Below are 27,088 nucleotides of genomic sequence, written 5' to 3'. Positions count from 1 at the left end.
CACTTTCCCTCCATGCCCACTCCTCACTCTCCCTCCATGTCCACTCCTCACTCTACCTCCATGTCCACTCCTCTCTCTCCCTCCATGTCCACTCCTCACTCTCCCTCCATGTCTACTCCTCACTCTCCCTCCATGTCCACTCCTCACCCTCCTTCCATGTGTACTCCTCCTCACCCTCCATGTCCACTCCTCTCTCTCCCCCCATGTCCAGTCCTCTCTCTCCCTCCATGTCCACTCCTCACTCTCCCTCCATGTCCACTCCTCTCTCTCCCTCCATGTCAACTCCTCTCTCTCCCTCCATGTCCACTCCTCACTCTCCCTCCATGTCCACTCCTCATTCTCCCTCCATGTCCACTCCTCACCCTCCTTCCATCTCTACTCCTCCTCACCCTCCATGTCCACTCCTCTCTCTCCCTCCATGTCCACTCCTCTCTCTCCCTCCATGTCCACTCCTCACTCTCCCTCCATGTCTACTCTTCCTCACCCTCCATTTCCACTCCTCTCTCTCCCTCCATGTCCACTCCTCACCCTCCATCCATGTCTACTCCTCCTCACCCTCCCTCCATGTCCACTCCTCTCTCTCCCTCCATGTCCACTCCTCACTCTCCCTCCATGTCCACTCTTCTCTCTCCCTCCATGTCCACTCCTCACTCTCCCTCCATGTCCACTCCTCTCTCTCCCTCCATGTCCACTCCTCACTCTCCCTCCATGTCAACTCCTCTCTCTTCCTCCATGTCCACTCTTCTCTCTCCCTCCATGTCCACTCCTCACTCTCCCTCCATGTCCACTCCTCACTTTCCCTCCATGTCCATTCCTCACTCTCCCTCCATGTCCACTCCTCACTCTACCTCCATGTCCACTCCTCTCTCTCCCTCCATGTCTACTCCTCACTCTCCCTCCATGTCTACTCCTCACTCTCCCTCCATGTCCACTCCTCACCCTCCTTCCATGTCTACTCCTCCTCACCCTCCATGTCCACTCCTCTCTCTCCCTCCATGTCCACTCCTCTCTCTCCCTCCATGTCCACTCCTCACTCTCCCTCCATGTCTACTCCTCCTCACCCTCGATGTCCACTCCTCTCTCTCCCTCCATGTCCACTCCTCACTCTCCCTCCATGTCAACTCCACTCTCTCCCTCCGTGTCCACTTCTCACTCTCTCTCCATGTCCACTCCTCACTTTCCCTCCATGTCCACTACTCTCTCTCCCTCCATGTCCACTCCTCACTCTCCCTCCATGTCAACTCCACTCTCTCCCTCCATGTCCACTCCTCACTCTCTCTCCATGTCCACTCCTCACTTTCCCTCCATGTCCACTCCTCACTCTACCTCCATGTCCGCTCCTTTCTCTCCCTCCATGTCTACTCCTCACTCTCCCTCCATATCTACTCCTCACTCTCCCTCCATGTCCAATCCTCTCTCTCCCTCCATGTCCACTCCTCACTCTCTCTCCATGTCCACTCCTCACTCTCCCTCCATGTCCACTCCTCACTCTCCCTCCATGTCCACTCCTCTCTCTCCCTCCATGTCCACTCCTCTCTCTCCCTCCATGTCCACTCCTCACTCTCCCTCCATGTCCACTCCTCATTCTCCCTCCATGTCCACTCATCACCCTCCTTCCATTTCTACTCCTCCTCACCCTCCATGTCCACTCCTCTCTCTCCCTCCATGTCCACTCCTCTCTCTCCCTCCATGTCCACTCCTCACTCTCCCTCCATGTCTACTCTTCCTCACCCTCCATGTCCACTCCTCTCTCTCCCTCCATGTCCACTCCTCACCCTCCATCCATGTCTACTCCTCCTCACCCTCCCTCCATGTCCACTCCTCAATCTCCCTCTATGTCTACTCCTCCTCACCCTCCCTCCATGTCCACTCCTCTCTCTCCCTCCATGTCCACTCCTCACTCTCCCTCCATGTCCACTCTTCTCTCTCCCTCCATGTCCACTCCTCACTCTCCCTCCATGTCCACTCCTCTCTCTCCCTCCATGTCCACTCCTCACTCTCCCTCCATGTCCACTCCTCTCTCTTCCTCCATGTCCACTCTTCTCTCTCCCTCCATGTCCACTCCTCACTCTCCCTCCATGTCCACTCCTCTTTCTCCCTCCATGTCTACTCCTCCTCACCCTCCATGTCCACTCCTCTCTCTCCCTCCATGTCCACTCCTCACTCTCCCTCCATGTCCACTCCTCTCTCTCCCTCCATGTCCACTCCTCTCTCTCCCTCCATGTCAACTCCTCTCTCTCCCTCCATGTCCACTCCTCACTCTCCCTCCATGTCCACTCCTCATTCTCCCTCCATGTCCACTCCTCACCCTCCTTCAATCTCTACTCCTCCTCACCCTCCATGTCCACTCTTCTCTCTCCCTCCATGTCCACTCCTCTCTCTCCCTCCATGTCCACTCCTCACTCTCCCTCCATGTCTACTCTTCCTCACCCTCCATGTCCACTCCTCTCTCTCCCTCCATGTCCACTCCTCACCCTCCATCCATGTCTACTCCTCCTCACCCTCCCTCCATGTCCACTCCTCTCTCTCCCTCCATGTCCACTCCTCACTCTCCCTCCATGTCCACTCTTCTCTCTCCCTCCATGTCCACTCCTCACTCTCCCTCCATGTCCACTCCTCTCTCTCCCTCCATGTCCACTCCTCACTCTCCCTCCATGTCCACTCCTCTCTCTTCCTCCATGTCCACTCTTCTCTCTCCCTCCATGTCCACTCCTCACTCTCCCTCCATGTCCACTCCTCACTTTCCCTCCATATCCATTCCTCACTCTCCCTCCATGTCCACTCCTCACTCTACCTCCATGTCCACTCCTCTCTCTCCCTCCATGTCTACTCCTCACTCTCCCTCCATGTCTACTCCTCACTCTCCCTCCATGTCCACTCCTCACCCTCCTTCCATGTCTACTCCTCCTCACCCTCCATGTCCACTCCTCTCTCTCCCTCCATGTCCACTCCTCTCTCTCCTCCATGTCCACTCCTCACTCTCCCTCCATGTCTACTCCTCCTACCCTCGATGTCCACTCCTCTCTCTCCCTCCATGTCCACTCCTCTCTCTCCCTCCATGTCCACTCCTCACTCTCCCTCCATGTCTACTCCTCCTCACCCTCCATGTCCACTCCTCTCTCTCCCTCCATGTCCACTCCTCACTCTCCCTCCATGTCCACTCCTCACTCTCTCTCCATGTCCACTCCTCACTCTCCCTCCATGTCCACTCCTCACTCTCCCTCCATGTCCACTCCTCACTCTCTCTCCATGTCCACTCCTCACTCTCCCTCCATGTCCAATTCTCACTCTCCCTCCATGTCCACTCCTCACTCTACCTCCATGTCCACTCCTCTCTCTCTCCATCCATGTCTACTCCTCACTCTCCCTCCATGTCCACTCCTCTCTCTCCCTCCATGTCCACTCCTCACTCTCTCTCCATGTCCACTCCTCACTTTCCCTCCATGCCCACTCCTCACTCTCCCTCCATGTCCACTCCTCACTCTACCTCCATGTCCACTCCTCTCTCTCCCTCCATGTCCTCTCCTCACTCTCGCTCCATGTCTACTCCTCACTCTCCCTCCATGTCCACTCCTCACCCTCCTTCCATGTGTACTCCTCCTCATCCTCCATGTCCACTCCTCTCTCTCCCTCCATGTCCAGTCCTCTCTCTCCCCCCATGTCCACTCCTCTCTCTCCCTCCATGTCAACTCCTCTCTCTCCCTCCATGTCCACTCCTCACTCTCCCTCTATGTCCACTCCTCATTCTCCCTCCATGTCCACTCCTCACCCTCCTTCCTTCTCTACTCCTCCTCACACTCCATGTCCACTCCTCTCTCTCCCTCCATGTCCACTCCTCTCTCTCCCTCCATGTCCACTCCTCACTCTCCCTCCATGTCTACTCTTCCTCACCCTCCATGTCCACTCCTCTCTCTCCCTCCATGTCCACTCCTCACCCTCCATCCATGTCTACTCCTCCTCACCCTCCCTCCATGTCCACTCCTCAATCTCCCTCTATGTCTACTCCTCCTCACCCTCCCTCCATGTCCACTCCTCTCTCTCCCTCCATGTCCACTCCTAACTCTCCCTCCATGTCCACTCTTCTCTCTCCCTCCATGTCCACTCCTCACTCTCCCTCCATGTCCACTCCTCTCTCTCCCTCCATGTCCACTCCTCACTCTCCCTCCATGTCCACTCCTCTCTCTTCCTCCATGTCCACTCTTCTCTCTCCCTCCATGTCCACTCCTCACTCTCCCTCCATGTCCACTCCTCTTTCTCCCTCCATGTCCACTCCTCTCTCTCCCTCCATGTCTACTCCTCCTCACCCTCCATGTCCACTCCTCTCTCTCCCTCCATGTCCACTCCTCATTCTCCCTCCATGTCCACTCCTCTCTCTCCCTCCATGTCCACTCCTCACTCTCCCTCCATGTCTACTCCTCCTCACCCTCCGTGTCCACTCCTCTCTCTCCCTCCATGTCCACTCCTCACTCTCCCTCCATGTCCACTCCTCACTCTCCCACCATGTCTACTCCTCCTCATCCTCCATGTCCACTCCTCTCTCTCCCTCCATGTCCACTCCTCACTCTCCCTCCATGTCCACTCCTCTCTCTCCCTCCATGTCTACTCCTCCTCTCTCTCCCTCCATGTCCACTCCTCACTCTCCCTCCATGTCCACTCGTCTCTCTCCCTCCATGTCCACTCTTCTCTCTCACTCCATGTCCACTCCTCTCTCTCCCTCCATATCCACTCCTCACTCTCCCTCCATGTCCACTCCTCACTCTCCCTCCATGTCAACTCCTCTCTCTCCCTCCATGTCCACTCCTTACTCTCTCTCCATGTCCACTCCTCACTTTCCCTCCATGTCCACTCCTCACTCCACATTCATGTCCGCTCCTTTCTCTCCCTCCATGTCTACTCCTCACTCTCCCTCCATATCTACTCCTCACTCTCCCTCCATGTCCAATCCTCTCTCTCCCTCCATGTCCACTCCTCACTCTCTCTCCATGTCCACTCCTCTCTTTCCCTCCATGTCCACTCTTCTCTCTCCCTCCATGTCTACTCCTCACTCTCCCTCCATATCTACTCCTCACTCTCCCTCCATGTCCAATCCTCACTCTCCCTCCATGTCAACTCCTCTCTCTCCCTCCATGTCCACTCCTCACTCTCTCTCCATGTCCACTCCTCACTCTCCCTCCATGTCCACTCCTCATTCTCCCTCCATGTCCACTCCTCACCCTCCTTCCATGTCTACTCCTCCTCAGCCTCCATGTCCACTCCTCTCTCTCCCTCCATGTCCACTCCTCTCTCTCCCTCCATGTCCACTCCTCACTCTCCCTCCATGTCCACTCCTCTCTCTCCCTCCATGTCCACTCCTCTCTCTCCCTCCATGTCCAGTCCTCTCTCTCCCTCCAGGTCCACTCCTCTCTCTCCCTCCATGTCAACTCCTCTCTCTCCCTCCATGTCCACTCCTCACTCTCCCTCCATGTCCACTCCTCATTCTCCCTCCATGTCCACTCCTCACCCTCCTTCCATCTCTACTCCTCCTCACCCTCCATGTCCACTCCTCTCTCTCCCTCCATGTCCACTCCTCTCTCTCCCTCCATGTCCACTCCTCACTCTCCCTCCATGTCTACTCTTCCTCACCCTCCATGTCCACTCCTCTCTCTCCCTCCATGTCCACTCCTCACCCTCCATCCATGTCTACTCCTCCTCACCCTCCCTCCATGTCCACTCCTCAATCTCCCTCTATGTCTACTCCTCCTCACCCTCCCTCCATGTCCACTCCTCTCTCTCCCTCCATGTCCACTCCTCACTCTCCCTCCATGTCCACTCTTCTCTCTCCCTCCATGTCCACTCCTCACTCTCCCTCCATGTCCACTCCTCTCTCTCCCTCCATGTCCACTCCTCACTCTCCCTCCATGTCCACTCCTCTCTCTTCCTCCATGTCCACTCTTCTCTCTCCCTCCATGTCCACTCCTCACTCTCCCTCCATGTCCACTCCTCTTTCTCCCTCCATGTCCACTCCTCTCTCTCCCTCCATGTCTACTCCTCCTCACCCTCCATGTCCACTCCTCTCTCTCCCTCCATGTCCACTCCTCATTCTCCCTCCATGTCCACTCCTCTCTCTCCCTCCATGTCCACTCCTCACTCTCCCTCCATGTCTACTCCTCCTCACCCTCCATTTCCACTCCTCTCTCTCCCTCCATGTCCACTCCTCACTCTCCCTCCATGTCCACTCCTCACTCTCCCTCCATGTCTACTCCTCCTCATCCTCCATGTCCACTCCTCTCTCTCCCTCCATGTCCACTCCTCACTCTCCCTCCATGTCCACTCCTCTCTCTCCCTCCATGTCTACTCCTCCTCTCTCTCCCTCCATGTCCACTCCTCACTCTCCCTCCATGTCCACTCCTCTCTCTCCCTCCATGTCCACTCTTCTCTCTCACTCCATGTCCACTCCTCTCTCTCCCTCCATGTCCACTCCTCACTCTCCCTCCATGTCCACTCCTCACTCTCCCTCCATGTCAACTCCTCTCTCTCCCTCCATGTCCACTCCTCACTCTCTCTCCATGTCCACTCCTCACTTTCCCTCCATGTCCACTCCTCACTCTACATCCATGTCCGCTCCTTTCTCTCCCTCCATGTCTACTCCTCACTCTCCCTCCATATCTACTGCTCACTCTCCCTCCATGTCCAATCCTCTCTCTCCCTCCGTGTCCACTTCTCACTCTCTCTCCATGTCCACTTCTCACTTTCCCTCCATGTCCACTCCTCTCTCTCCCTCCATGTCCACTCCTCACTCTCCCTCCATGTCAACTCCACTCTCTCCCTCCATGTCCACTCCTCACTCTCTCTCCATGTCCACTCCTCACTTTCCCTCCATGTCCACTCCTCACTCTACCTCCATGTCCGCTCCTTTCTCTCCCTCCATGTCTACTCCTCACTCTCCCTCCATATCTACTCCTCACTCTCCCTCCATGTCCAATCCTCTCTCTCCCTCCATGTCCACTCCTCACTCTCTCTCCATGTCCACTCCTCACTTTCCCTCCATGTCCACTCCTCACTCTCCCTCCATGTCCACTCCTCACTCTCCCTCCATGTCCACTCCTCTATCTCCCTCCATGTCCACTCCTCTCTCTCCCTCCATGTCCACTCCTCACTCTCCCTCCATGTCCACTCCTCATTCTCCCTCCATGTCCACTCATCACCCTCCTTCCATTTCTACTCCTCCTCACCCTCCATGTCCACTCCTCTCTCTCCCTCCATGTCCACTCCTCTCTCTCCCTCCATGTCCACTCCTCACTCTCCCTCCATGTCTACTCTTCCTCACCCTCCATGTCCACTCCTCTCTCTCCCTCCATGTCCACTCCTCACCCTCCATCCATGTCTACTCCTCCTCACCCTCCCTCCATGTCCACTCCTCAATCTCCCTCTATGTCTACTCCTCCTCACCCTCCCTCCATGTCCACTCCTCTCTCTCCCTCCATGTCCACTCCTCACTCTCCCTCCATGTCCACTCTTCTCTCTCCCTCCATGTCCACTCCTCACTCTCCCTCCATGTCCACTCCTCTCTCTCCCTCCATGTCCACTCCTCACTCTCCCTCCATGTCCACTCCTCTCTCTTCCTCCATGTCCACTCTTCTCTCTCCCTCCATGTCCACTCCTCACTCTCCCTCCATGTCCACTCCTCATTCTCCCTCCATGTCCACTCCTCACCCTCCTTCAATCTCTACTCCTCCTCACCCTCCATGTCCACTCTTCTCTCTCCCTCCATGTCCACTCCTCTCTCTCCCTCCATGTCCACTCCTCACTCTCCCTCCATGTCTACTCTTCCTCACCCTCCATGTCCACTCCTCTCTCTCCCTCCATGTCCACTCCTCACCCTCCATCCATGTCTACTCCTCCTCACCCTCCCTCCATGTCCACTCCTCTCTCTCCCTCCGTGTCCACTCCTCACTCTCCCTCCATGTCCACTCTTCTCTCTCCCTCCATGTCCACTCCTCACTCTCCCTCCATGTCCACTCCTCTCTCTCCCTCCATGTTCACTCCTCACTCTCCCTCCATGTCCACTCCTCTCTCTTCCTCCATGTCCACTCTTCTCTCTCCCTCCATGTCCACTCCTCACTCTCCCTCCATGTCCACTCCTCACTTTCCCTCCATATCCATTCCTCACTCTCCCTCCATGTCCACTCCTCACTCTACCTCCATGTCCACTCCTCTCTCTCCCTCCATGTCTACTCCTCACTCTCCCTCCATGTCTACTCCTCACTCTCCCTCCATGTCCACTCCTCACCCTCCTTCCATGTCTACTCCTCCTCACCCTCCATGTCCACTCCTCTCTCTCCCTCCATGTCCACTCCTCTCTCTCCCTCCATGTCCACTCCTCACTCTCCCTCCATGTCTACTCCTCCTACCCTCGATGTCCACTCCTCTCTCTCCCTCCATGTCCACTCCTCTCTCTCCCTCCATGTCCACTCCTCACTCTCCCTCCATGTCTACTCCTCCTCACCCTCCATGTCCACTCCTCTCTCTCCCTCCATGTCCACTCCTCACTCTCCCTCCATGTCCACTCCTCACTCTCTCTCCATGTCCACTCCTCACTCTCCCTCCATGTCCACTCCTCACTCTCCCTCCATGTCCACTCCTCACTCTCTCTCCATGTCCACTCCTCACTCTCCCTCCATGTCCAATTCTCACTCTCCCTCCATGTCCACTCCTCACTCTACCTCCATGTCCACTCCTCTCTCTCTCCATCCATGTCTACTCCTCACTCTCCCTCCATGTCCACTCCTCTCTCTCCCTCCATGTCCACTCCTCACTCTCTCTCCATGTCCACTCCTCACTTTCCCTCCATGCCCACTCCTCACTCTCCCTCCATGTCCACTCCTCACTCTACCTCCATGTCCACTCCTCTCTCTCCCTCCATGTCCACTCCTCACTCTCCCTCCATGTCTACTCCTCACTCTCCCTCCATGTCCACTCCTCACCCTCCTTCCATGTGTACTCCTCCTCATCCTCCATGTCCACTCCTCTCTCTCCCTCCATGTCCAGTCCTCTCTCTCCCCCCATGTCCACTCCTCTCTCTCCCTCCATGTCAACTCCTCTCTCTCCCTCCATGTCCACTCCTCACTCTCCCTCTATGTCCACTCCTCATTCTCCCTCCATGTCCACTCCTCACCCTCCTTCCTTCTCTACTCCTCCTCACACTCCATGTCCACTCCTCTCTCTCCCTCCATGTCCACTCCTCTCTCTCCCTCCATGTCCACTCCTCACTCTCCCTCCATGTCTACTCTTCCTCACCCTCCATGTCCACTCCTCTCTCTCCCTCCATGTCCACTCCTCACCCTCCATCCATGTCTACTCCTCCTCACCCTCCCTCTATGTCCACTCCTCAATCTCCCTCTATGTCTACTCCTCCTCACCCTCCCTCCATGTCCACTCCTCTCTCTCCCTCCATGTCCACTCCTCACTCTCCCTCCATGTCCACTCCTCTCTCTTCCTCCATGTCCACTCTTCTCTCTCCCTCCATGTCCACTCCTCACTCTCCCTCCATGTCCACTCCTCTTTCTCCCTCCATGTCCACTCCTCTCTCTCCCTCCATGTCTACTCCTCCTCACCCTCCATGTCCACTCCTCTCTCTCCCTCCATGTCCACTCCTCATTCTCCCTCCATGTCCACTCCTCTCTCTCCCTCCATGTCCACTCCTCACTCTCCCTCCATGTCTACTCCTCCTCACCCTCCGTGTCCACTCCTCTCTCTCCCTCCATGTCCACTCCTCACTCTCCCTCCATGTCCACTCCTCACTCTCCCACCATGTCTACTCCTCCTCATCCTCCATGTCCACTCCTCTCTCTCCCTCCATGTCCACTCCTCACTCTCCCTCCATGTCCACTCCTCTCTCTCCCTCCATGTCTACTCCTCCTCTCTCTCCCTCCATGTCCACTTCTCACTCTCCCTCCATGTCCACTCGTCTCTCTCCCTCCATGTCCACTCTTCTCTCTCACTCCATGTCCACTCCTCTCTCTCCCTCCATATCTACTCCTCACTCTCCCTCCATGTCCACTCCTCACTCTCCCTCCATGTCAACTCCTCTCTCTCTCTCCATGTCCACTCCTCACTCTCTCTCCATGTCCACTCCTCACTTTCCCTCCATGTCCACTCCTCACTCCACATCCATGTCCGCTCCTTTCTCTCCCTCCATGTCTACTCCTCACTCTCCCTCCATATCTACTCCTCACTCTCCCTCCACGTCCAATCCTCTCTCTCCTTCCATGTCCACTTCTCACTCTCCCTCCATGTCCACTCCTCATTCTCCCTCCATGTCCACTCCTCACCCTCCTTCCATGTCTAACCCTCCTCACCCTCCATGTCCAATCCTCTCTCTCACTCCATGTCCACTCCTCACTCTCTCTCCATGTCCACTCCTCTCTTTCCCTCCATGTCCACTCTTCTCTCTCCCTCCATGTCTACTCCTCACTCTCCCTCCATATCTACTCCTCACTCTCCCTTCATGTCCAATCCTCACTCTCCCTCCATGTCAACTCCTCTCTCTCCCTCCATGTCCACTCCTCACTCTCCCTCCATGTCCACTCCTCTCTCTCCCTCCATGTCCACTCCTCTCTCTCCCTCCATGTCCAGTCCTCTCTCTCCCTCCAGGTCCACTCCTCTCTCTCCCTCCATGTCAACTCCTCTCTCTCCCTCCATGTCCACTCCTCACTCTCCCTCCATGTCCACTCCTCATTCTCCCTCCATGTCCACTCCTCACCCTCCTTCCATCTCTACTCCTCCTCACCCTCCATGTCCACTCCTCTCTCTCCCTCCATGTCCACTCCTCTCTCTCCCTCCATGTCCACTCCTCACTCTCCCTCCATGTCTACTCTTCCTCACCCTCCATGTCCACTCCTCTCTCTCCCTCCATGTCCACTCCTCACCCTCCATCCATGTCTACTCCTCCTCACCCTCCCTCCATGTCCACTCCTCAATCTCCCTCTATGTCTACTCCTCCTCACCCTCCCTCCATGTCCACTCCTCTCTCTCCCTCCATGTCCACTCCTCACTCTCCCTCCATGTCCACTCTTCTCTCTCCCTCCATGTCCACTCCTCACTCTCCCTCCATGTCCACTCCTCTCTCTCCCTCCATGTCCACTCCTCACTCTCCCTCCATGTCCACTCCTCTCTCTTCCTCCATGTCCACTCTTCTCTCTCCCTCCATGTCCACTCCTCACTCTCCCTCCATGTCCACTCCTCTTTCTCCCTCCATGTCCACTCCTCTCTCTCCCTCCATGTCTACTCCTCCTCACCCTCCATGTCCACTCCTCTCTCTCCCTCCATGTCCACTCCTCATTCTCCCTCCATGTCCACTCCTCTCTCTCCCTCCATGTCCACTCCTCACTCTCCCTCCATGTCTACTCCTCCTCACCCTCCATTTCCACTCCTCTCTCTCCCTCCATGTCCACTCCTCACTCTCCCTCCATGTCCACTCCTCACTCTCCCTCCATGTCTACTCCTCCTCATCCTCCATGTCCACTCCTCTCTCTCCCTCCATGTCCACTCCTCACTCTCCCTCCATGTCCACTCCTCTCTCTCCCTCCATGTCTACTCCTCCTCTCTCTCCCTCCATGTCCACTCCTCACTCTCCCTCCATGTCCACTCCTCTCTCTCCCTCCATGTCCACTCTTCTCTCTCACTCCATGTCCACTCCTCTCTCTCCCTCCATGTCCACTCCTCACTCTCCCTCCATGTCCACTCCTCACTCTCCCTCCATGTCAACTCCTCTCTCTCCCTCCATGTCCACTCCTCACTCTCTCTCCATGTCCACTCCTCACTTTCCCTCCATGTCCACTCCTCACTCTACATCCATGTCCGCTCCTTTCTCTCCCTCCATGTCTACTCCTCACTCTCCCTCCATATCTACTGCTCACTCTCCCTCCATGTCCAATCCTCTCTCTCCCTCCGTGTCCACTTCTCACTCTCTCTCCATGTCCACTCCTCACTTTCCCTCCATGTCCACTCCTCTCTCTCCCTCCATGTCCACTCCTCACTCTCCCTCCATGTCAACTCCACTCTCTCCCTCCATGTCCACTCCTCACTCTCTCTCCATGTCCACTCCTCACTTTCCCTCCATGTCCACTCCTCACTCTACCTCCATGTCCGCTCCTTTCTCTCCCTCCATGTCTACTCCTCACTCTCCCTCCATATCTACTCCTCACTCTCCCTCCATGTCCAATCCTCTCTCTCCCTCCATGTCCACTCCTCACTCTCTCTCCATGTCCACTCCTCACTTTCCCTCCATGTCCACTCCTCACTCTCCCTCCATGTCCACTCCTCACTCTCCCTCCATGTCCACTCCTCTATCTCCCTCCATGTCCACTCCTCTCTCTCCCTCCATGTCCACTCCTCACTCTCCCTCCATGTCCACTCCTCATTCTCCCTCCATGTCCACTCATCACCCTCCTTCCATTTCTACTCCTCCTCACCCTCCATGTCCACTCCTCTCTCTCCCTCCATGTCCACTCCTCTCTCTCCCTCCATGTCCACTCGTCACTCTCCCTCAATGTCTACTCTTCCTCACCCTCCATGTCCACTCCTCTCTCTCCCTCCATGTCCACTCCTCACCCTCCATCCATGTCTACTCCTCCTCACCCTCCCTCCATGTCCACTCCTCAATCTCCCTCTATGTCTACTCCTCCTCACCCTCCCTCCATGTCCACTCCTCTCTCTCCCTCCATGTCCACTCCTCACTCTCCCTCCATGTCCACTCTTCTCTCTCCCTCCATGTCCACTCCTCACTCTCCCTCCATGTCCACTCCTCTCTCTCCCTCTATGTCCACTCCTCACTCTCCCTCCATGTCCACTCCTCTCTCTTCCTCCATGTCCACTCTTCTCTCTCCCTCCATGTCCACTCCTCACTCTCCCTCCATGTCCACTCCTCTTTCTCCCTCCATGTCCACTCCTCTCTCTCCCTCCATGTCTACTCCTCCTCACCCTCCATGTCCACTCCTCTCTCTCCCTCCATGTCCACTCCTCACTCTCCCTCCATGTCCACTCCTCTCTCTCCCTCCATGTCCACTCCTCTCTCTCCCTCCATGTCAACTCCTCTCTCTCCCTCCATGTCCACTCCTCACTCTCCCTCCATGTCCACTCCACATTCTCCCTCCATGTCCACTCCTCACCCTCCTTCAATCTCTACTCCTCCTCACCCTCCATGTCCACTCTTCTCTCTCCCTCCATGTCCACTCCTCTCTCTCCCTCCATGTCCACTCCTCACTCTCCCTCCATGTCTACTCTTCCTCACCCTCCATGTCCACTCCTCTCTCTCCCTCCATGTCCACTCCTCACCCTCCATCCATGTCTACTCCTCCTCACCCTCCCTCCATGTCCACTCCTCTCTCTCCCTCCATGTCCACTCCTCACTCTCCCTCCATGTCCACTCTTCTCTCTCCCTCCATGTCCACTCCTCTCTCTCCCTCCATGTCTACTCCTCACTCTCCCTCCATGTCTACTCCTCACTCTCCCTCCATGTCCACTCCTCACCCTCCTTCCATGTCTACTCCTCCTCACCCTCCATGTCCACTCCTCTCTCTCCCTCCATGTCCACTCCTCTCTCTCCCTCCATGTCCACTCCTCACTCTCCCTCCATGTCTACTCCTCCTACCCTCGATGTCCACTCCTCTCTCTCCCTCCATGTCCACTCCTCTCTCTCCCTCCATGTCCACTCCTCACTCTCCCTCCATGTCTACTCCTCCTCACCCTCCATGTCCACTCCTCTCTCTCCCTCCATGTCCACTCCTCACTCTCCCTCCATGTCCACTCCTCACTCTCTCTCCATGTCCACTCCTCACTCTCCCTCCATGTCCACTCCTCACTCTCCCTCCATGTCCACTCCTCACTCTCTCTCCATGTCCACTCCTCACTCTCCCTCCATGTCCAATTCTCACTCTCCCTCCATGTCCACTCCTCACTCTACCTCCATGTCCACTCCTCTCTCTCTCCATCCATGTCTACTCCTCACTCTCCCTCCATGTCCACTCCTCTCTCTCCCTCCATGTCCACTCCTCACTCTCTCTCCATGTCCACTCCTCACTTTCCCTCCATGCCCACTCCTCACTCTCCCTCCATGTCCACTCCTCACTCTACCTCCATGTCCACTCCTCACTCTCCCTCCATGTCCACTCCTCACTCTCCCTCCATGTCAACTCCTCTCTCTCCCTCCATGTCCACTCCTCACTCTCTCTCCATGTCCACTCCTCACTTTCCCTTCATGTCCACACCTCACTCTACCTCCATGTCCGCTCCTTTCTCTCCCTCCATGTCTACTCCTCACTCTCCCTCCATATCTACTCCTCACTCTCCCTCCATGTCCAATCCTCTCTCTCCCTCCATGTCTACTCCTCACTCTCCCTCCATGTCCACTCCTCACTCTCCCTCCATGTCCACTCCTCATTCTCCCTCCATGTCCACTCCTCACCCTCCTTCCATGTCTAACCCTCCTCACCCTCCATGTCCAATCCTCTCTCTCACTCCATGTCCACTCCTCACTCTCTCTCCATGTCCACTCCTCACTTTCCCTCCATGTCCACTCCTATCTCTCCCTCCATGTCTACTCCTCACTCTCCCTCCATGTCCACTCCTCACTCTCCCTCCATGTCCACTCCTCATTCTCCCTCCATGTCCACTCCTCACCCTCCTTCCATATCTAACCCTCCTCACCCTCCATGTCCACTCCTCACTCTCCCTCCATGTCCACTCCTCATTCTCCCTCCATGTCCACTCCTCACCCTCCTTCCATGTCTACTCCTCCTCACCCTCCATGTCCACTCCTCTCTCTCCCTCCATGTCCACTCCTCTCTCTCCCTCCATGTCCACTCCTCACTCTCCCTCCATGTCCACTCCTCACTCTCCCTCCATGTCCACTCCTCACTCTCCCTCCATGTCCACTCCTCTCTCTCCCTCCATGTCCAATCCTCTCTCTCCCTCCATGTCCACTCCTCACTCTCCCTCCATGTCCACTCCTCATTCTCCCTCCATGTCCACTCATCACCCTCCTTCCATTTCTACTCCTCCTCACCCTCCATGTCCACTCCTCTCTCTCCCTCCATGTCCACTCCTCTCTCTCCCTCCATGTCCACTCCTCACTCTCCCTCCATGTCTACTCCTCCTCACCCTCCAATTCCACTCCTCTCTGTCCCTCCATGCCCACTGCTCACCCTCCATCCATGTCTACTCCTCCTCACCCTCCCTCCATGTCCACTCCTCAATCTCCCTCTGTCTACTCCTCCTCACCCTCCCTCCATGTCCACTCCTCTCTCTCCCTCCATGTCCACCCCTCACTCTCCCTCCATGTCCACTCTTCTTTCTCCCTCCATGTCCACTCCTCACTCTCCCTCCATGTCCACTCCTCTCTCTCCCTCCATGTCCACTCCTCTCTCTCCCTCCATGTCCACTCCTCACTCTCCCTCCATATCGACTCCTCTTTCTCCCTCCATGTCCACTCCTCTCTCTCCCTCCATGTCTACTCCTCCTCACCCTCCATGTCCACTCCTCTCTCTCCCTCCATGTCCACTCCTCACTCTCCCTCCATGTCCACTCCTCTCTCTCCCTCCATGTCCACTCCTCTCTCTCCCTCCATGTCAACTCCTCTCTCTCCCTCCATGTCCACTCCTCACTCTCCCTCCATGTCCACTCCTCACCCTCCTTCCATGTCTACTCCTCCTCACCCTCCATGTCCACTCCTCTCTCTCCCTCCATGTCCACTCCTCTCTCTCCCTCCATGTCCACTCCTCACTCTCCCTCCATGTTCACTCCTCACTCTACCTCCATGTCTACTCCTCACTCTCCCTCCATGTCACTCCTCACTCTCCCTCCATGTCCATTCCTCACTCTCCCTCCATGTCCACTCCTCACCCTCCTTCCATGTCTACTCCTCCTCACTCTCCATGTCCACTCCTCTCTCTCCCTCCATGTCCACTCCTCACCCTCCCTCCATGTCCACTCCTCACTCTCCCTCCATGTCTACTCCTCCTCATCCTCCATGTCCACTCCTCTCTCTCCCTCCATGTCCACTCCTCACTCTCCCTCCATGTCCACTCCTCTCTCTCCCTCCATGTCTACTCCTCCTCTCTCTCCCTCCATGTCCACTCCTCACTCTCCCTCCATGTCCACTCCTCTCTCTCCCTCCATGTCCACTCCTCACTCTCCCTCCATGTCCACTCCTCACTCTCCCTCCATGTCTACTCCTCCTCATCCTCCATGTCAACTCCTCTCTCTCCCTCCATGTCCACTCCTCACTCTCCCTCCATGTCCACTCCTCTCTCTCCCTCCATGTCTACTCCTCCTCTCTCTCCCTCCATGTCCACTCCTCACTCTCCCTCCATGTCCACTCCTCTCTCTCCCTCCATGTCCACTCTTCTCTCTCACTCCATGTCCACTCCTCTCTCTCCCTCCATGTCCACTCCTCACTCTCCCTCCATGTCCACTCCTCACTCTCCCTCCATGTCAACTCCTCTCTCTCCCTCCATGTCCACTCCTCACTCTCTCTCCATGTCCACTCCTCACTTTCCCTCCATGTCCACTCCTCACTCTACATCCATGTCCGCTCCTTTCCCTCCCTCCATGTCTACTCCTCACTCTCCCTCCATATCTACTCCTCACTCTCCCTCCATGTCCAATCCTCTCTCTCCCTCCATGTCCACTCCTCACTCTCTCTCCATGTCCACTCCTCACTTTCCCTCCATGTCCACTCCTCTCTCTCCCTCCATGTCCACTCCTCACTCTCCCTCCATGTCAACTTCTCTCTCTCCCTCCATGTCCACTCCTCACTCTCTCTCCATGTCCACTCCTCACTTTCCCTCCATGTCCACTCCTCACTCTACCTCCATGTCCGCTCCTTTCTCTCCCTCCATGTCTACTCCTCACTCTCCCTCCATATCTACTCCTCACTCTCCCTCCATGTCCAATCCTCTCTCTCCCTCCATGTCCACTCCTCACTCTCTCTCCATGTCCACTCCTCACTTTCCCTCCATGTCCACTCCTCACTCTCCCTCCATGTCCACTCCTCACTCTCCCTCCATGTCCACTCCTCTCTCTCCCTCCATGTCCACTCCTCACTCTCCCTCCATGTCCACTCCTCATTCTCCCTCCATGTCCACTCCTCACCCTCCTACCATTTCTACTCCTCCTCACCCTCCATGTCCACTCCTGTCTCTCCCTCCATGTCCACTCCTCTCTCTCCCTCCATGTCCACTCCTCACTCTCCCTCCATGTCTACTCTTCCTCACCCTCCATGTCCACTCCTCTCTCTCCCTCCATGTCCACTCCTCACCCTCCATCCATGTCTACTCCTCCTCACCCTCCCTCCATGTCCACTCCTCAATCTCCCTCTATGTCTACTCCTCCTCACCCTCCCTCCATGTCCACTCCTCTCTCTCCCTCCATGTCCACTCCTTACTCTCCCTCCATGTCCACTCTTCTCTCTCCCTCCATGTCCACTCCTCACTCTCCCTCCATGTTCACTCCTCTTTCTCCCTCCATGTCCACTCCTCTCTCTCCCTCCATGTCTACTCCTCCTCACCCTCCATGTCCACTCCTCTCTCTCCCTCCATGTCCACTCCTCACTCTCCCTCCATGTCCACTCCTCTCTCTCCCTCCATGTCCACTCCTCACTCTCCCTCCATGTCTACTCCTCCTCACCCTCCATGTCCACTCCTCTCTCTCCCTCCATGTCCACTCCTCACTCTCCTTCCATGTCCACTCCTCACTCTCCCTCCATGTCTACTCCTCCTCACCCTCCATGTCCACTCCTCTCTCTCCCTCCATGTCCACTCCTCTCTCTCCCTCCATGTCCACTCCTCACCCTTCATCCATGTCTACTCCTCCTCTCTCTCCCTCCATGTCCACTCCTCACTCTCCCTCCATGTCCACTCCTCACTCTCCCTCCATGTCAACTCCTCTCTCTCCCTCCATGTCCACTCCTCACTCTCTCTCCATGTCCACTCCTCACTTTCCCTCCATGTCCACTCCTCACTCTACCTCCATGTCCGCTCCTTTCTCTCCCTCCATGTCTACTCCTCAGTCTCCCTCCATATCTACTCCTCACTCTCCCTCCATGTCCACTCCTCACTCTCCCTCCATGTCCACTCCTCACTCTCTCTCCATGTCCACTCCTCACTTTCCCTCCATGTCCACTCCTCACTCTCCCTCCATGTCCACTCCTCACTCTCCCTCCATGTCCACTCCTCACTCTCCCTCCATGTCAACTCCTCTCTCTCCCTCCATGTCCACTCCTCACTTTCCCTTCATGTCCACACCTCACTCTACCTCCATGTCCGCTCCTTTCTCTCCCTCCATGTCTACTCCTCACTCTCCCTCCATATCTACTCCTCACTCTCCCTCCATGTCCAATCCTCTCTCTCCCTCCATGTCTACTCCTCACTCTCCCTCCATGTCCACTCCTCACTCTCCCTCCATGTCCACTCCTCATTCTCCCTCCATGTCCACTCCTCACCCTCCTTCCATGTCTAACCCTCCTCACCCTCCATGTCCAATCCTCTCTCTCACTCCATGTCCACTCCTCACTCTCTCTCCATGTCCACTCCTCACTTTCCCTCCATGTCCACTCCTCTCTCTCCCTCCATGTCTACTCCTCACTCTCCCTCCATGTCCACTCCTCACTCTCCCTCCATGTCCACTCCTCATTCTCCCTCCATGTCCACTCCTCACCCTCCTTCCATGTCTAACCCTCCTCACCCTCCATGTCCACTCCTCACTCTCCCTCCATGTCCACTCCTCATTCTCCCTCCATGTCCACTCCTCACCCTCCTTCCATGTCTACTCCTCCTCACCCTCCATGTCCACTCCTCTCTCTCCCTCCATGTCCACTCCTCTCTCTCCCTCCATGTCCACTCCTCACTCTCCCTCCATGTTCACTCCTCACTCTACCTCCATGTCTACTCCTCACTCTCCCTCCATGTCACTCCTCACTCTCCCTCCATGTCCATCCCTCACTCTCCCTCCATGTCCACTCCTCACCCTCCTTCCATGTCTACTCCTCCTCACCCTCCATGTCCACTCCTCTCTCTCCCTCCATGTCCACTCCTCACTCTCCCTCCATGTCCACTCCTCACTCTCCTTCCATGTCTACTCCTCCTCATCCTCCATGTCCACTCCTCTCTCTCCCTCCATGTCCACTCCTCACTCTCCCTCCATGTCCACTCCTCTCTCTCCCTCCATATCTACTCCTCCTCTCTCTCCCTCCATGTCCACTCCTCACTCTCCCTCCATGTCCACTCCTCTCACTCCCTCCATGTCCACTCTTCTCTCTCACTCCATGTCCACTCCTCTCTCTCCCTCCATGTCCACTCCTCACTCTCCCTCCATGTCCACTCCTCACTCTCCCTCCATGTCCACTCCTCACTCTCCCTCCATGTCTACTCCTCACTCTCCCTCCATGTCCACTCCTCACTCTACCTCCATGTCCACTCCTCTCTCGCTCCCTCCATGTCTACTCCTCACTCTCCCTCCATGTCCACTCCTCACTCTCCCTCCATGTCCACTCCTCACTCTCCCTCCATGTCCACTCCTCACTCTCCCTCCATGTCCACTCCTCACCCTCCTTCCATGTCTACTCCTCCTCACCCTCCATGCCCACTCCTCTCTCTCCCTCCATGTCCACTCCTCACTCTCTCTCCATTTCCACTCCTCTCTCTCCCTCCATATCCACTCCTCTCACTCCCTCCATGTCCACTCCTCTCTCTCCCTCCATGTCCACTCCTCAATCTACCTCCATGTCCACTCCTCTCTCTCCCTCCATGTCTACTCCTCACTCTCCCTCCATGTCTACTCCTCACTCTCCCTCCATGTCACTCCTCACTCTCCCTCCATGTCCACTCCTCACTCTCCCTCCATGTACACTCCTCTCTCTCCCTCCATGTCCACTCCTCACTCTCTCTCCATATCCACTCCTCTCTCTCCCTCCATGTCCACTCCTCTCTCTCCCTCCATGTCCACTCCTCTCTCTCCCTCCATTTCCACTCCTCACCCTCCCTCCATGTCCACTCACTCTCCCTCCATGTCCACTCCTCTTTCTCCCTCCATGTCCGCTCCTCTCTCTCCCTCCATGTCCACTCCTCACTCTCCCTCCATGACCACTCCTCTCTCTCCCTCCATGTCCACTCCTCACTCAACCCCCATGTCCACTCCTCTTTCTCCCTCCATGTCCACTCCTCTCTCTCCCTCCATGTCCACTCCTCACTCTCCCTCCATGTCCACTCCTCACTCTCCCTCCATGTCCACTCCTCACTCTCCCTCCATGTCCACTCACTCTCCCTCCATGTCCACTCCTCTTTCTCCCTCCATGTCTACTCCTCACTCTCCCTCCATGTCCACTCCTCACTCTCCCTCCATGTCAACTCCTCTCCCTCCCTCCATGTCCACTCCTCATTCTCCCTCCATGTCCACTCCTCTCTCTCCCTCCATGTCCACTCCTCACTCTCCCTCCATGTCCACTCCTCTCTCTCCCTCCATGTCCACTCCTCACTCTCCCTCCATGTCCACTTCTCACTCTCCCTCCATGTCCACTCCTCACTCTCCCTCCATGTCAACTCCTCTCTCTCCCTCCATGTCCACTCCTCATTCTCCCTCCATGTCCACTCCTCTCTCTCCCTCCATGTCCACTCCTCTCTCTCCCTCCATATCCACTCCTCTCTCTCCCTCCATGTCCACTCCTCTTTCTCCCTCCATGTCCACTCCTCACTCTCCCTCCATGTCCACTCCTCACTCTCCCTCCATGTCTACTGCTTGCCCTCCCTCCGTGGTTGCTCCTCACCTTCACAACGTGCCCCCTCCTTTTCTTCTATGAGCCTGTCCACTCTTTTGGCTCTGGTGCGTCAGACATGGGTCTTATTTGTAAAACTTTCAAAACATTAGTACACATTAGTAGTACTAGTAGATTATTGGTATTAACAAGGGCCAACATATAATATGTCATGGGGGGGGGGGGGGGGGGTTAATATTGACCTTCTCAATAGATAGTTCAGCGGTCACTTCATCCCAAAAGGACCTCTGGCCACTTAATGCATTTTACAACAGCATTAGACAATGACCAGACAGTACCTGGAATGTAGCCTTGGTCTTTAAGCATCATCTGTGACATGCTGTATTTAAAACAATTAGGCTTTACATTAAAGTGATGTCATGTTATATCATCTCTGCGCTGCAGATGCAACGTAAAACAATGAAAAATGATAAATTATACAATTTTAGAACTATGTATTTGGACCCAATAAATCGATACTTTTGATACCAGGAAAGAAGACCTCTGGTTTAGATGGGACTCATTTGTTCATTTGCTGTAATTTGACTTAATTTTGTTTACTTGAGTCGTGTTCTTTCTTTTGTGTTTTATGTGTTTGATTTGTGTTTGTTTTTTTTAAATTGAAAAAAATACAAAAATAAATACAAAAAGTTGAGGGGAAAAAATAATAATCTGCACGCACAGGAAACTTGGTTGAGTTATTTTGGCTTTTACACGCACACAATATTGTTGTTTATATTCTCTGAAACCAGTAGGTGGTATCAATGGTCACCTGTGTTCCTGACACTAGCCTGTTGATAAAGCAGTAATATATAATAGCTTTGCATGATGATGACACAATTATAATGTAACTGCTCTGTCTGCAGTGAACAAAGCTGAGAGGTGTTCACCGCCGGTTCCACTCCGATTTACAGCTCTGAGCTTGAGTTCAAAATGGATCATGACATGTTGAAATAAACGCTGCTGTGATCAGACATGAACTATGAACTGTCCGGCAGAGTCTGTGAGGACAGAAGGACGTTGCAGATGGTCAGAGCACAGAGTCACCAGATTTATCCTGCTTTATTACTGATGCTTCGAGGAAATAATAATGAAGAACATCTCAAAGTGAAGAAAATGTTTCATCACTGCTCTTTTATTTTATAATTGCATATGAAATGACCATGTTTACTCAATGTGTATAAAACATATTGAGCAACGTGTGCGCTCGGACTGCAGAGTAGACAGCTGATTGGTCTGTGCAGGAGGGAGTTTCTGCACGATCAGGAGCAGGATCGTGACTGGAAACACGCGCTGCTCGAGGACTCTGCAGGTTCCTTGTCCTTGTCCCGGGGAACACACCTGTGGAGCCGCAGACACGATGCCGTACGTCATGGTCAGCACGCAGATCCGACTGGTGCGTATCGTTACAAGATCGACTTTACACGCGCCTCGAATGCGGTTCGGACATCGAGGCATAGAATTTACTCTCTGATCGTGGCATAATGTTGTAACGAGACGTGGCGATTTCACACTTGATTTTACAAAGGTTGAGCGCAATAGCTGTGTACAGGCTTTATTCTTTGAGCTGCAGATATTGAAAGCAAAGTGTGTGTGTGTGTGTGTGTGTGTGTGTGTGTGTGTGTGTGTGTGTGTGTGTGTGTGTGTGTGTGTGTGTGTGTGTGTGTGTGTGTGTGTGTGTGTGTGTGTGTGTGTGTGTGTGTGTGCGTGCGTGTGTGCGTGCGTGCGTGCGTGCGTGCGTGTTATCCCGATGAAAGCCTCACGTCAACCTGCTGTGGTGCATTTTCACTGCGAATTTGCACCAGCAGCAATCCCAACAAGCTAATAGGCCTACAGCCTACAGCTCAGACTACTACAGCCTCAGACTACTACAGCCTACAGCCTACTACAGCCTACAGCCTACAGCTCAGACTACTACAGCCTCAGACTACTACAGCCTACAGCCTACAGCGTCAGACTACTACAGCCTACAGCCTACTACAGCCTACAGCCTACAGCGTCAGACTACTACAGCCTACAGCCTACTACAGCCTACAGCCTACAGCTCAGACTACTACAGCCTCAGACTACTACAGCCTACAGCCTACTACAGCCTACAGCCTACAGCTCAGACTACTACAGCCTCAGACTACTACAGCCTACAGCCTACAGCCTCAGACTACTACAGCCTCAGACTACTACAGCCTACAGCCTACAGCCTCAGACTACTACAGCCTCAGACTACTACAGCCTCAGACTACTACAGCCTACAGCTCAGACTACTACAGCCTACAGCTCAGACTACTACAGCCTCAGACTACTACAGCCTACAGCTCAGACTACTACAGCCTCAGACTACTACAGCCTCAGTCTACTACAGCCTCAGACTACTACAGCCTACAGCTCAGACTACTACAGCCTCAGACTACTACAGCCTACAGCTCAGACTACTACAGCCTCAGACTACTACAGCCTCAGTCTACTACAGCCTCAGACTACTACAGCCTACAGCCTACAGCTCAGACTACTACAGCCTACAGCTCAGACTACTACAGCCTCAGACTACTACAGCCTACAGCCTACAGCCTCAGACTACTACAGCCTACAGCCTACTACAGCCTACAGCCTACAGCTCAGACTACTACAGCCTCAGACTACTACAGCCTACAGCCTACTACAGCCTACAGCCTACAGCCTCAGACTACTACAGCCTACAGCCTACAGCTCAGACTACTACAGCCTCAGACTACTACAGCCTCAGACTACTACAGCCTCAGACTACTACAGCCTACAGCCTACAGCCTCAGACTACTACAGCCTCAGACTACTACAGCCTCAGACTACTACAGCCTACAGCTCAGACTACTACAGCCTACAGCTCAGACTACTACAGCCTCAGACTACTACAGCCTCAGACTACTACAGCCTCAGACTACTACAGCCTACAGCTCAGACTACTACAGCCTCAGACTACTACAGCCTCAGACTACTACAGCCTACAGCTCAGACTACTACAGCCTCAGACTACTACAGCCTCAGACTACTACAGCCTCAGACTACTACAGCCTACAGCCTACAGCTCAGACTACTACAGCCTACAGCTCAGACTACTACAGCCTCAGACTACTACAGCTTACAGCCTCAGACTCAGACTACTACAGCCTCAGACTACTACAGCCTCAGACTACTACAGCCTACAGCTCAGACTACTACAGCCTACAGCTCAGACTACTACAGCCTCAGACTACTACAGCCTACAGCCTACAGCTCAGACTACTACAGCCTACAGCTCAGACTACTACAGCCTCAGACTACTACAGCCTACAGCTCAGACTACTACAGCCTACAGCTCAGACTACTACAGCCTCAGACTACTACAGCCTACAGCTCAGACTACTACAGCCTCAGACTACTACAGCCTCAGACTACTACAGCCTCAGACTACTACAGCCTACAGCTCAGACTACTACAGCCTCAGACTCAGACTACTACAGCCTCACACTACTACAGCCTCAGACTACTACAGCCTCACACTACTACAGCCTCAGACTCAGACTACTACAGCCTCAGACTACTACAGCCTCAGACTACTACAGCCTCAGACTACTACAGCCTCACACTACTACAGCCTCACACTACTACAGCCTCACACTACTACAGCCTCAGACTACTACAGCCTCACACTACTACAGCCTCACACTACTACAGCCTCAGACTCAGACTACTACAGCCTCAGACTACTACAGCCTCAGATTACTACAGCCTCAGACTACTACAGCCTCAGACTACTACAGCCTCAGACTACTACAGCCTCAGATTACTACAGCCTCAGACTACTACAGCCTCAGATTACTACAGCCTCAGACTACTACAGCCTCAGACTACTACAGCCTCAGACTACTACAGCCTCAGACTACTACAGCCTCAGATTACTACAGCCTCAGACTACTACAGCCTCAGACTACTACAGCCTCAGACTACTACAGCCTCAGACTACTACAGCCTCAGATTACTACAGCCTCAGACTACTACAGCCTCAGACTACTACAGCCTCAGACTACTACAGCCTCAGACTACTACAGCCTCAGATTACTACAGCCTCAGACTACTACAGCCTCAGACTACTACAGCCTCAGACTACTACAGCCTCAGACTACTACAGCCTCAGACTACTACAGCCTCAGACTACTACAGCCTCAGATTACTACAGCCTCAGACTACTACAGCCTCAGACTACTACAGCCTCAGATTACTACAGCCTCAGACTACTACAGCCTCAGACTACTACAGCCTCAGACTACTACAGCCTCAGATTACTACAGCCTCAGACTACTACAGCCTCAGACTACTACAGCCTCAGACTACTACAGCCTCAGACTACTACAGCCTCAGACTACTACAGCGTGGGCTATAAATAGGCTTATTATTAGAGATTAGCCCTGCACCTGCCAGAGGCTGCATCTGGTGACTGTGTAACGGTCTTGTGTGTGTGTTTGTGTGTTTGTTTTTGTTGCCAAGGCGATGATGGATTTTGGTTATTGAAGTATTGTAAGTAATACTTGTTAAAAGTGCAGCAGACATCATAATGGCACCTGCATTAGTCCCTATTATAATTTGACCTCTGGCTGTACTTTGACTACTTCACCAGACTAATTATTTTGATCAAAGAAAAAGTTTGCATGTTTTAAAGTTAAATCTGATGAAGTTGGTCATGACATTATGAAAAGTTATCACACAATCTGTTCAATTATTGGTGGAACATAAAAATAACATTTTGGACACTTTGTATGATTATTGATGAAAAACTGCAAAATGCACAAACATTGTGCAACATAAAAACTATGAAGTATCAAATGATCAAATTAATGTTTTTCCTGTCACGCCATATATATATATATATATATATATATATATATATATATATATATATATATATATATATATATATATATATATATATATGTGTATACAACTTGACATTGATCCATAGATAGATCAATAATAGTTAATGCTGTTTTTCAGGAGAATGGTCCAACAAATGTTGGAGATGAACATTCTGATCCATATATTATGAATTATCTGGGAGCGAGAAAGACAACTGTCTTGGGGAATAATTTGTAAGTATCTCAATAAATGTGTGTTATAAACATTATGTATGGTATTCTTTCTTGGGTTCAGGCAAAAATACAAAGGCACTGTGTATTGTTATATAAGAGTTTATAAATGTTCAAGGTAGAGCTGGGCAATATGGATGATAGTTTTTTCTCATATGGATATATATATCCATATATCGATCTCAATTCTCGATTTATTTGTTCTTTCCAAAAATGTCTTTTGATGGCAAAAAAAAATGTCTTTTAGTTTAATTTGTGCCGGTTAACTCAAATAATATTCAAATTTCTTCCTCCAAAGTCAGACCTCTGCTCATGTTTTACACTGACAGATCATTTACTGTGGACTCTCCAAATAATGAATTGCCCAGCGCTAGTACAACACCATTACAGTGATTACTCTTTCTACATTGAGGTCCTTTTATTTTGATCAATTGTCGATCATGCTGAGAAATGTGAAGTCTGCAGAGGAAGGATGCTGCTTGTGGAGTAAACCAGGGAGCTAATTGGATACAGATCGCTAAGTGTTGTCATTGGCAATGTGATTCAAATGCTGCTGGGAAATGAATCAAGGTGTGGAAGGAAATGAACAAGCGCCAGAACAATTAACAGAAAACAGAAAATGTGTGTGAAAGTAAACCTACTCAGTGTTTATTATGCCCCATAGTTCTGAGTACCACGTGGATGACCCACCTCGACTGGTGCTGGACAAGCTGGAGAAGATTGGCTTCCGCCTGCTGTCGATGACCGGAGTGGGACAGACCCTAGTGTGGTGCCTACATAAAGAGACAGAGTGACTTTCACTTTCTGATAAATCTATGTGCCTTTGGTGGAAAAATAAACACATATCTGAGAATGTGTCAGCACGAAAAGGACTCCCAATTACCAAGTAAGACTGAAGGGAGTAACATCAAAGCTACAGAATATGAGCGCACTGCGTCACAGAGCCTTCTACTGCTAAAACCTTGTATTCTCTTTTCTTTCTACATAGAGGCTTTGCTGGGAAAATTGTGTCACTACAAGATCAGTTTTCTAGCTTCAAAATCTTAGTCTTGTTTTGCCATGTAAATGAACATACTGGTTTAAAGTTTCCTGCATTATTGTGTCTGGTATTAAGTGTAACATATGCTTCTAATTAGATGATGTAATGCTACGCATTATTATGTGTATCAAATGAAAACAATTTGCTGTCATTTTATTTAGCAGAAACACT

At 53.3% G+C, this 27,088-nt stretch overlaps 1 protein-coding gene across 1 annotated transcript; it reads left to right on the top strand.

Annotated features, from left to right (window-relative positions):
• Window positions 1-22,071: 22,071 nt before the first annotated feature.
• gchfr (GTP cyclohydrolase I feedback regulator) lies at window positions 22,072-26,725 on the top strand. Its single transcript, XM_072458024.1, has 3 exons — window positions 22,072-22,181; window positions 25,787-25,881; window positions 26,543-26,725. The coding sequence occupies exons 1-3, from the start codon at window positions 22,146-22,148 to the stop codon at window positions 26,670-26,672; spliced, it is 261 nt and encodes an 86-aa protein (XP_072314125.1). The 5' UTR covers window positions 22,072-22,145; the 3' UTR covers window positions 26,673-26,725.
• The last annotated feature ends 363 nt before the right edge of the window (window positions 26,726-27,088 follow it).

This window comes from Eucyclogobius newberryi, unplaced genomic scaffold (assembly GCF_026437365.1).
Source record: "Eucyclogobius newberryi isolate DKJ021-1_F unplaced genomic scaffold, fEucNew1.0.hap1 SCAF_21, whole genome shotgun sequence".
In the NCBI taxonomy this organism is placed as follows: Eukaryota; Metazoa; Chordata; class Actinopteri; order Gobiiformes; family Gobiidae; genus Eucyclogobius; species Eucyclogobius newberryi.
The sequence above is the reverse complement of the archived record's forward strand: the minus strand, read 5'-3'. Positions and strand labels throughout refer to the sequence as shown.